At 45.6% G+C, this 7,752-nt stretch overlaps 5 protein-coding genes across 5 annotated transcripts; 1 reads left to right on the top strand and 4 right to left on the bottom strand.

The window, feature by feature from the left end:
• Positions 1–5: 5 nt before the first annotated feature.
• On the bottom strand, positions 6–728 carry LOC136193691 (translocator protein-like). The gene is made up of 2 exons (XM_065982632.1): positions 370–728; positions 6–315 (listed from the first exon to the last, which is right to left on the bottom strand). The coding sequence occupies exons 1-2, from the start codon at positions 676–678 to the stop codon at positions 103–105; spliced, it is 522 nt and encodes a 173-aa protein (XP_065838704.1). The 5' UTR covers positions 679–728; the 3' UTR covers positions 6–102.
• A 73-nt stretch (positions 729–801) lies between these two features.
• On the bottom strand, positions 802–3,118 carry LOC136193685 (proton-coupled zinc antiporter SLC30A2-like). The gene is made up of 8 exons (XM_065982618.1): positions 2,759–3,118; positions 2,244–2,432; positions 2,039–2,185; positions 1,830–1,983; positions 1,533–1,773; positions 1,364–1,469; positions 1,175–1,309; positions 802–1,116 (listed from the first exon to the last, which is right to left on the bottom strand). Exons 1-8 carry the CDS (start codon positions 3,027–3,029, stop codon positions 971–973), a joined length of 1,389 nt encoding a protein of 462 aa, XP_065838690.1. The 5' UTR covers positions 3,030–3,118; the 3' UTR covers positions 802–970.
• A 147-nt stretch (positions 3,119–3,265) lies between these two features.
• LOC136193486 (coiled-coil domain-containing protein 12-like) lies at positions 3,266–4,182 on the bottom strand. Its single transcript, XM_065982395.1, has 7 exons — positions 4,070–4,182; positions 3,967–4,013; positions 3,830–3,915; positions 3,708–3,772; positions 3,622–3,656; positions 3,490–3,566; positions 3,266–3,429 (listed from the first exon to the last, which is right to left on the bottom strand). The coding sequence occupies exons 1-7, from the start codon at positions 4,151–4,153 to the stop codon at positions 3,338–3,340; spliced, it is 486 nt and encodes a 161-aa protein (XP_065838467.1). The 5' UTR covers positions 4,154–4,182; the 3' UTR covers positions 3,266–3,337.
• LOC136193485 (zinc finger protein 830-like) lies at positions 4,174–5,352 on the bottom strand. Its single transcript, XM_065982394.1, has 8 exons — positions 5,207–5,352; positions 5,078–5,148; positions 4,982–5,016; positions 4,840–4,927; positions 4,669–4,784; positions 4,537–4,614; positions 4,413–4,489; positions 4,174–4,355 (listed from the first exon to the last, which is right to left on the bottom strand). Exons 1-8 carry the CDS (start codon positions 5,311–5,313, stop codon positions 4,205–4,207), a joined length of 723 nt encoding a protein of 240 aa, XP_065838466.1. The 5' UTR covers positions 5,314–5,352; the 3' UTR covers positions 4,174–4,204.
• Positions 5,341–7,749, top strand: LOC136193483 (poly(rC)-binding protein 3-like). Its single transcript, XM_065982392.1, has 15 exons — positions 5,341–5,438; positions 5,622–5,889; positions 5,975–6,031; positions 6,094–6,137; positions 6,184–6,256; positions 6,307–6,438; positions 6,486–6,509; positions 6,566–6,673; positions 6,726–6,797; positions 6,850–6,897; positions 6,948–7,020; positions 7,074–7,138; positions 7,192–7,241; positions 7,305–7,424; positions 7,471–7,749. The coding sequence occupies exons 2-15, from the start codon at positions 5,731–5,733 to the stop codon at positions 7,559–7,561; spliced, it is 1,116 nt and encodes a 371-aa protein (XP_065838464.1). The 5' UTR covers positions 5,341–5,438; positions 5,622–5,730; the 3' UTR covers positions 7,562–7,749.
• The last annotated feature ends 3 nt before the right edge of the window (positions 7,750–7,752 follow it).

The following is a 7,752-nucleotide window of genomic DNA, read 5'->3' as shown; positions in this document are numbered from 1 at the left end:
TGGTATCACGACGCGAACGCGTTTTTTATTGCACAGCGAAAGACAAAGACAGCGAATAGGTTCAAATATTGTTCTAGCGAAGGGACTCCGCCTATCTCATGGCTATTTCATCTCCTTCATTTCCTCGGTCTTCTTCTTCCTTTGGAACGACGGTCCCGGCCCGTTCAAACTCCATATGGCGAAGTTGAGAAGGCCCGCGAACGTGCACCAGGCCATATAGGGAATGAGAAGAAAACAGGCAATCTGATTGACGGGATAGAAAAAGACGGCTGTGACGATGGCAGAAGCCAGAACAAGAACCAATTCAAAAAAGCCCTAAAAATGACATTACAAAATTAAAAATTAAAAGTCGTAGCCTGCTTAGTCTACCAGCATAATAAGATGACAGCCAAAGAAGATGATAGACCATAGCCAATTGAGAACGACGTTTCCAGCGTAGATGCCGAGAGGAACGGCGTTTTGGCTAAAGCCGCCGTCTTCGTAGATGAGGTACGACGACACGCCCATGAGCGTGTAGAGAATTGTCCAGGCGACGCCGAATAGCCAATTCGGGGGACGGAACGATGGCTGCTTCAGGTTATTGTACCACGGTATGTTCTTGCTGACAATCAGGCCAATCACGAAGCCGCCCAGATTGGGAATGATGATGGAAATGATGAGAGCAGCCCAGTCGCCCATTGCGTTCGAAATCAGTAGGTGTACTACTTGAGAACCCTTACCAAGTCATGAACGAAGCCCCGGTTGCGCACGTGCACTTGCACGTGTGTGTATTGAGAAAGCCGCCACACCCCATTACGTCAATCATTGTATGCAGTCACTTTCAATTCAATATACGCCCAGCACTCTATGAACCAACAGACAAAAGGGCTCAAATCTAACATCTGTAGGATGCTATATGTAGATCTTTTCAGGCTTCATGCAGGCGCAAAGAATACGAGATACAAAAAATGCGGTCTTAGTCAATAGAAATTTACTCATTTGGACCCTTGCATCTTGTGCAATTTTTCATAGTGCTCTGATACATCTCAACCTGCACGGTCACCTTAAAAATCTTGTACTTCTTCTTTAGCAAATTCTGAGCGGCACACAGCACGTCTTGACTATGAAACGTCGGGTCTAAAGCCCCACTTCACGTTCAAACCATCTCCCCAAAAAATCAATTATAAAAACGCACCGATAGCCAAGTGAACGGAGAGCGCCGTTTTGTCCGTAGTAAGAGACCAAATATGCATGTCGTGCACAGCTTCAACCCCGTACAAACCGCGAAGATCCTCCTGTATATTATCAAAGTCTAGCTGACGTGGAACGCCTAAGAAAAATCCCCTAAATAGCTCCTATACTATTAACTCCGTCGGAAAATCACCTTCCATTAGAACATGCATAGCATCTCGGATGACAGTCACGGTTGTACCAAGCACAATAACGGAGAAGACGAACGTGCAAATTGGATCGACAATCGACCAATTCGGCTAGAGCACACCAAGTTAGAATTAAATTAAAAAGACCCATTCCGTTACATATCCAATACTTACCTTATACTTTATAATGTAGGCGGCAATAAGAACTCCGACGCTAAAAAAGAAATCGCCGAGAACGTGGACAAAAGCCGCTCTGACGTTCAAATTCTCAGGCTTATTGCCATGGGCACGACCATGACCGTGACCATGTCCGTGACCGTGATCGTGACCGTGACTCTCTTCACTGTGACTATGACTACTCCCGTGACTGTGACTGTGACCGTGGCCGTGTGGAGGCTTTAGAACGCATCCCATGCTATGTAATTAATATTTGGGTAATACTCTATTGTTTCGATGTGTCTGGCGATTTACATTATATTGATTGCTACTCCGAGACCTGCAATTATTAGCATGACATCCGCGTCGATGTCGATTTCTTTGTGTATTATTCGACGAATTCCTTCATAGACGAGGATTCCCGTCAGTAGCCATATGATGAGAATCGATACAATTGCTCCAACAATTTCTATTAAAATGAAAATACTATTTACGTTAAATGTTTTGCAATTGATTTTTTTCACCGGCTCTGTGATATCCAAAGGACATCTTTTTCGTTGGCCTTCGCTTCGAAATCCACATGGCAAATAAACTAATGGAGTAACTTGCCAAATCAGCAAGCATGTGAGCAGCGTCCGTCATTATGGCAAGACTCCCAGATAGAATACCACCTTACATGGTATGTATAAATTGAATCAAATTCCATTTTTTAGTCTATAATTCTTTTACCAGCTAATTCCGCTATCATGAAGAGAAGAACCAAAACGACGGCAATTCGAAGTTTGTTATAGGCTTTCTTATCAAATTTGGGCTCGGGTTCAGTGGTATGACAATGGGACTCGTCTGTCGTGCAGTTGTCGTTCACGCAAACGCACTGAACGACGTTACCACTGGCACTCCTACTCATCTGAATCCCATCTAGGAGCGAGATAGATAGAGAGAGAGAGTCTATAGCAATCAAAGCCCGGGGCCCTCCCCTCTGGTCAGAGGACAAGCTACTATCTCTTCTGATGCGCAGCGTGTACGAAATTAAAATATGAGAGTGGGCTGATGTGGCGTCGCGAGAAAAAAAACGATCGAAGGCCGGCCATCGATCAGACCCCCAAGTGGTATCAACTGCAGACTTCTCTAAGGGAACCCCCTCTAGCCTTAGCTACACTTCACAGCTGTGTCGACTAGGGGACCATTGGAAGGGTAGCCTTTCGAAGTCGAGCGACAAACGATAAAGAAACGCGCTACTGCACCTCGAGTCGAAGAAACGGCGGCGACGTCGAGCGGAGTCGGCGAACGCGACGATTCGTAGTTCGGAACGACGTAGCTCCCTCGCGACGAGTCGTCGACCTGAACGAGCAGCGCCGCCGCCTCCGACGCTCGACTGTCGTCGTCGTCGTCGTCGCTCTCGAGCGCTCTTCGGATGTAGACGGGAGTTCGGGATCTCGATCGCGATTTCGATCGTTGGACGCGAGTCGTTTGAAGGCGAATTCCTTCGAAGTCTTTCGCGAATGCGTTCGACATGTCTCCACGGAGCTCCTTCGTCGTGTCTTGTTGTCACCGTTTCGTGTGCAACTCCGTGTGCCGCGGGTGAGTCGATGGGTGTAGGGACTTTCTCTTGCACGTGAGTTTGTCGTGCCGGAAACTCCTATTGAATGCTTTAATTGGTTGACTACGCTGCATGGTTGCTTGGAGTCAACTAAGATTTAGACACAAGTCAATCCACAAACCAGAGCTGTCAACCAGATAACTGGCGGAATTTTTTTTGCGCGTGCGCTTTATTAATTTGAGGAGTTCATTGTTATTACATGTAAACGTATCAGGTACACTATCTAGTCATCATCATCGTCGTCGTTTTCTTTTTTGTTCTGCGTCTGAAGGACGGCTTCGGCTAGATTCACTTCGCCTTTTTCCAATCGTAGCCCTATGATCGACATTGACACTAGTCACACGTGATCGTTCATAACTAGATATATACACATACGAATGAGATCAACTATTGCTCTTTGCGTTCGTCTTTCTACTCGTTCTAACTTCTTCGTGACGTCCCGTTTAAGATCCCTATATACAGGTCCCATAATAAATTCCCGCCCCAGAGAAAAAAAAGTAAACCAACCAATCAGGTTTTTTCGGCGCCAGAGACAATAAATTCTTTTAAAATAAAATTAAAAAAAGGCAAACACACATAAACCGATATCTTACAATTTCCGCATCTTTGTTGTCGTCCTGTGTAGCTGCTTTGATTTTTTCTTCCACCTCCGCGGCAACTATTTTTACGTCAAAATGAGTCGTGTTGTTCTACTGAAACTACGATTTTTCTCTACGTGAGTCGGGCTTTGCTCCTGGTAGTTGTTTTTCTTGAAGAGATTCGTCTTTGGGTTTGTAACTTCTGAATTTTAGCGAGACGCGCCTAAAATCGCCTTCTAACACATTCGAATTTGCTTATATCGACTTCGACAACTTTGGTTCGCTCTCTTCGTGCTTCGATTTCTTCGAATCCGGCTCGAGCTGCGAGCAGCGCACCGTGTACCCCCAAAAGGAACCTCAGTCGAAACTTCACTTACCCCAACAGTCCGCTTATTCTGCAAAGCCTTGAGCCGCGCCCTGCGCTTCAACGCTTCTTCTTCGAGCGAACCAACTGCTGCCATGGGAGAACATACGGGATGCGAACTGGATTAAATGACTATTTTTTTAAATCGCTACACTTTTTTAATTCTCCAGTCTAGAAAATCGTCAAAATCCTCTTCCGAGTCGTCATCGATGGCGTCGTCTCCTTCGGCACTTGCCATATCCGGTTTTCTCAGTTTGTCTTTCTGTTCCCACAGTGTCACAACACGACCCACAAAATCTCTGCAGTGCGAAGCGTACTTAATATAAAAAATTATTTCAAAATAGATTATAGTCTACCTTTGCTCGATAGCTTCTCTTAGTGATCTTTCTTCTTTATCGTCTTCGGCGTCTGCTTCAGTGATGGCTTCAGACACCTATTTCCTAATTAAAAATCAACTAAGATGCCTTTTCAATCTATTGCCTGGGTTTCTGCTTTGATGCTCTTTTGAAACGCTTCCCATTCGTCGTCCATCTTGTCCTTGTATTCCACTTTTCGAGCCTAGATTATAATGATGAAGTTTTTTATTAGGGTTTTTACCCTATTAGACTTTGCCTTAGCATCTTTGCGAGGATCATCAAAAAATCCTTCGGGAAGTTGCCCTTGCGATGAAGGCTTAGATTTCTCTTTTTCTTCAGGCTGAACTATGTCTGGCTTAGTATCAAAAAAGTCTAAAAAAAACCAGCTAAAGGGTCACAAAGGAAGATGATCAGTAGAACTGCTTACCAGCAGGCAATGAACTATCATTATCCTTATCTGCTGTTATTTTACTGTCTTCTTCATTCTCTTCCTCATATTCATTTGAAACCAAAGCCTAATTCAAAATAATGCATTATTGTACCCCATAAAATTTTCGTTTATTTCGCACTTTAGGCTTTGTCTCTGTCACTGGAGCAACTTGTTCTGAGAAAGGGAAAAAAAGCCCGTTCTCTATTTTTACCAATTAAAATTATTTTTTGACTACCCTTAGTCTTAAGACGTTTTGGTTCGTTAATTTCCACTTCCTTTTCTCTCTTTCTAACTTTGGCGGAAAATCTCCATGGGAACAAGAGCGATACATTCTTTTGATACACTTCTTTCGCTATTTGCTCACTTTGTGAACTTTTTCGATTTCGAGTCGTCGTCCACAACCTTTCCTCCGGCCCTATGTTGTTTATCTTTCATCATACGCTTCAAGTCTTTCAGTCGTACGGCCGCCATGTTTTCGCTCGCGAATCGCGCACGCTAGCCACGGAATCGAATCCTGTGCAAAAAGCGAAACGCGATTTCCGTCCCGCTTTTCTAACTCCCTTCGCCTCTCACCGACATTCCCCAACCGCCCCCAAGTAAGCGCCATCCCAATCGCGCTCGTATTTACGTCCTTCCGCCGGGCGAATACCATTCCCGGTTTCGCTCAGTCAAAACGCCGGCCGAACGAGACCCCACCTCGGTCTCCCGCACTCCCAGTGAACAACCGCGAGCGCCGGGAACTCACCGACCCTCTCCCCCCGGTTTCTCCACCCCAACAGATCCCCGAAGAAACGAACGAACGAAAGTAGGCGTGGCGTAAAACCCTGCTCTTCTCCCCTCGCAATCGAAAACAATTCCACACAACCGCGTCGCTTTCCGCCCGTCACAATGGATTCCTCGTCCCCGCCGTCGTCGTCTCCCGCCGCCGCCGCCGCCGCGTCGGACGTCCCGAACGCGAGCTCCCTGCCGTCGTCGCAGAACGCCGCCGCCGCGCCTCTCGCCTTCCAACAGCCGACAATAACCCTTCGCTTCGTCATGTTTCAAAAAGTATGACCACGCCCCCTCAATATGTTGTGTACCCTTCCCCCCTGTGCGCACGCAATCGTTCTCTCTCTCTCTCTCTCTCTCTCAGGACGTGGGAAGCATCATCGGAAAAGGCGGAGCGACCATCAAAACGTTCCGCGAGGAGGCGAGTTCTCGTTTCTCGCTTTCTGATTGGCTGACGAGATTTTTAAAAAATATTATTATTAGAGTGGCGCTCGGATTAACATCTCCGATTCCGGAAGTCCAGAAAGGTTGGCGGGAATTTACGCTAATGACGTCATAATTGTTCTTTTGAAGAATTGTTACTATTCACGGAACTACCGAAGGAATTTTTAAGGCTGTTGCATTGATTGCAAAAAAATTCGAAGAGGTGCCTGTCAAATGATTAGAAAGTAGAATCGATAAATTAATTGTTATTAGGATCATCGCGTTGCTCTTGCTTCCGGTACGGGTACGCCCGTGCCTCCCGTTTCGTTTCGACTTCTACTGCCTGCTAGCCAGTGCGGCCCTTTGATTGGAAAGAGAGGAGCGAGAATCAAGGAAATACGTGAAGTAGGAGGAGGACTAATAAATGAGCATGTACTATTGATTTCTTTTAGTCGACAAGAGCGGCGCTGATTCAAGTGACAGCTGCGCAAGAATCGTCCAATTATATCATTAGTGTATATATATATTTTAGGTTTCTGGTGATTTGATGCCTGGCTCCACGGAAAGAACGGTCACCCTATCTGGGTCGCCCGACGCTCTTACCCAGTGCATTTATCACATATGCTGCATCATTGTCGAGGTCAATAAACGCAATTTTTCTATATAATAGTTCTCGGTAAAGTCGTTTTCAGAATCCACCCAGAACTGCGACTGTCTTCTATAAACCTCAAATGACCCCGCCTCCCATTGTTCTACCAGGAATTGTAAGCGAAGACGTTACCGTCATTTTCTATATAAACAAGCCTACGCGTATAGGGGCCCATGTCTCTGGGAGACCCAATGGTCGCAGTCGGAGCACCAGACGTATATAAACGTTATTACTAATACGTAATGATAGTAGTTTGGGATTTTAGCTGAGCCCTCCCGGTCACGTACCTCCTCCCTTGCTTCCACCGGGCAATGCGGCCTATGCCGAAGCAGCTGCAGGTTTTAGCCAGGAATCCAATTTTATTCTAATGATTATATGCTGGGTGACGTAGCTGCAGCCGTGGCTGCTTCCACGATGCACGCTACTACGACGCAAACAATCAGCATACCGAATGACGTAATTTTTTAAATGATATTAGTGTATTTTATTTTTGATTTTTGGGGTGTTAGTTAATTGGATGCTTGATTGGTAAACGTGGTGCTAAGATAACAGAAATCAGGTAGGTTCCTGTAGGGGTTTTTTTTCCTTAGGGCTCTCCTTTTCACGTACGCGGTTTTCGTAGACAAATATCTGGCGCCCAGATTAAAATATCTGATCCAATCCAAGGTCTCACTCACAGAGAGGTAACCATAACTGGGCCATCTGAACGCGTTGGACTTGCACAGTATCTTATCAATCACAGGTAGACATAAATGAATTATTTTTCAATTCTATTCACTTTTTATTAGAATTCAGACTGAAGTGAACGGACCTATGGCTGCTGGATCTCCTGCTGGTCCTGGATCTTTCGTTCCCATCCCGTCTTCGTCTTCGATTTGATGATTCAATCTATGAATTGTGACGCAATTCAAGCTGTGGGCTTCAGAGTTTGAGACTTTTTTAGGCTAAATGCGTGCGTACCGCTGCTTCTTCTTCTTCGTCGTCTGCCGTCTTCTGCTACGTTTTCTCGCGCTTCAGTTGTTCGTTCCTCTTTGTCTCTTTGTACTACTGCACTTATTTATACTGCGCAT

Source organism: Oscarella lobularis, chromosome 12 (genome assembly GCF_947507565.1).
Source record: "Oscarella lobularis chromosome 12, ooOscLobu1.1, whole genome shotgun sequence".
Classification (NCBI taxonomy): Eukaryota; Metazoa; Porifera; class Homoscleromorpha; order Homosclerophorida; family Oscarellidae; genus Oscarella; species Oscarella lobularis.
Note: the sequence above shows the minus strand (reverse complement) of the source record. Positions and strands in the feature narration are given on the sequence as shown.

Excerpts from the sequence above, each read along its gene's own strand:
- LOC136193486 (XM_065982395.1), bottom strand. The coding sequence starts at position 4,153 with ATGGCAGCAGTTGGTTCGCTCGAAGAAGAAGCGTTGAAGCGCAGGGCG. Across the intron at positions 3,916-3,966 it reads CACGAAGAGAGCGAACCAAA|GCGCGTCTCGCTAAAATTCA; the intron begins GTTGTCGAAGTC and ends AGGCGATTTTAG. Across the intron at positions 3,657-3,707 it reads ACAACAAAGATGCGGAAATT|AATTTATTGTCTCTGGCGCC; the intron begins GTAAGATATCGG and ends TTATTTTAAAAG.
- LOC136193691 (XM_065982632.1), bottom strand. The coding sequence starts at position 678 with ATGGGCGACTGGGCTGCTCTCATCATTTCCATCATCATTCCCAATCTG. Across the intron at positions 316-369 it reads GCTGTCATCTTATTATGCTG|GGCTTTTTTGAATTGGTTCT; the intron begins GTAGACTAAGCA and ends TGTCATTTTTAG.
- LOC136193483 (XM_065982392.1), top strand. The coding sequence starts at position 5,731 with ATGGATTCCTCGTCCCCGCCGTCGTCGTCTCCCGCCGCCGCCGCCGCC. Across the intron at positions 5,890-5,974 it reads GCTTCGTCATGTTTCAAAAA|GACGTGGGAAGCATCATCGG; the intron begins GTATGACCACGC and ends TCTCTCTCTCAG. Across the intron at positions 7,242-7,304 it reads GCTAAGATAACAGAAATCAG|ACAAATATCTGGCGCCCAGA; the intron begins GTAGGTTCCTGT and ends CGGTTTTCGTAG.
- LOC136193685 (XM_065982618.1), bottom strand. The coding sequence starts at position 3,029 with ATGTCGAACGCATTCGCGAAAGACTTCGAAGGAATTCGCCTTCAAACG. Across the intron at positions 2,433-2,758 it reads CGCCGTTTCTTCGACTCGAG|ATGGGATTCAGATGAGTAGG; the intron begins GTGCAGTAGCGC and ends TCTCGCTCCTAG. Across the intron at positions 1,984-2,038 it reads CTTTGGATATCACAGAGCCG|AAATTGTTGGAGCAATTGTA; the intron begins GTGAAAAAAATC and ends TCATTTTAATAG.
- LOC136193485 (XM_065982394.1), bottom strand. The coding sequence starts at position 5,313 with ATGGCGGCCGTACGACTGAAAGACTTGAAGCGTATGATGAAAGATAAA. Across the intron at positions 5,149-5,206 it reads AAATCGAAAAAGTTCACAAA|ATTTTCCGCCAAAGTTAGAA; the intron begins GTGAGCAAATAG and ends GTTCCCATGGAG. Across the intron at positions 4,356-4,412 it reads AGAGAAGCTATCGAGCAAAG|AGATTTTGTGGGTCGTGTTG; the intron begins GTAGACTATAAT and ends TTCGCACTGCAG.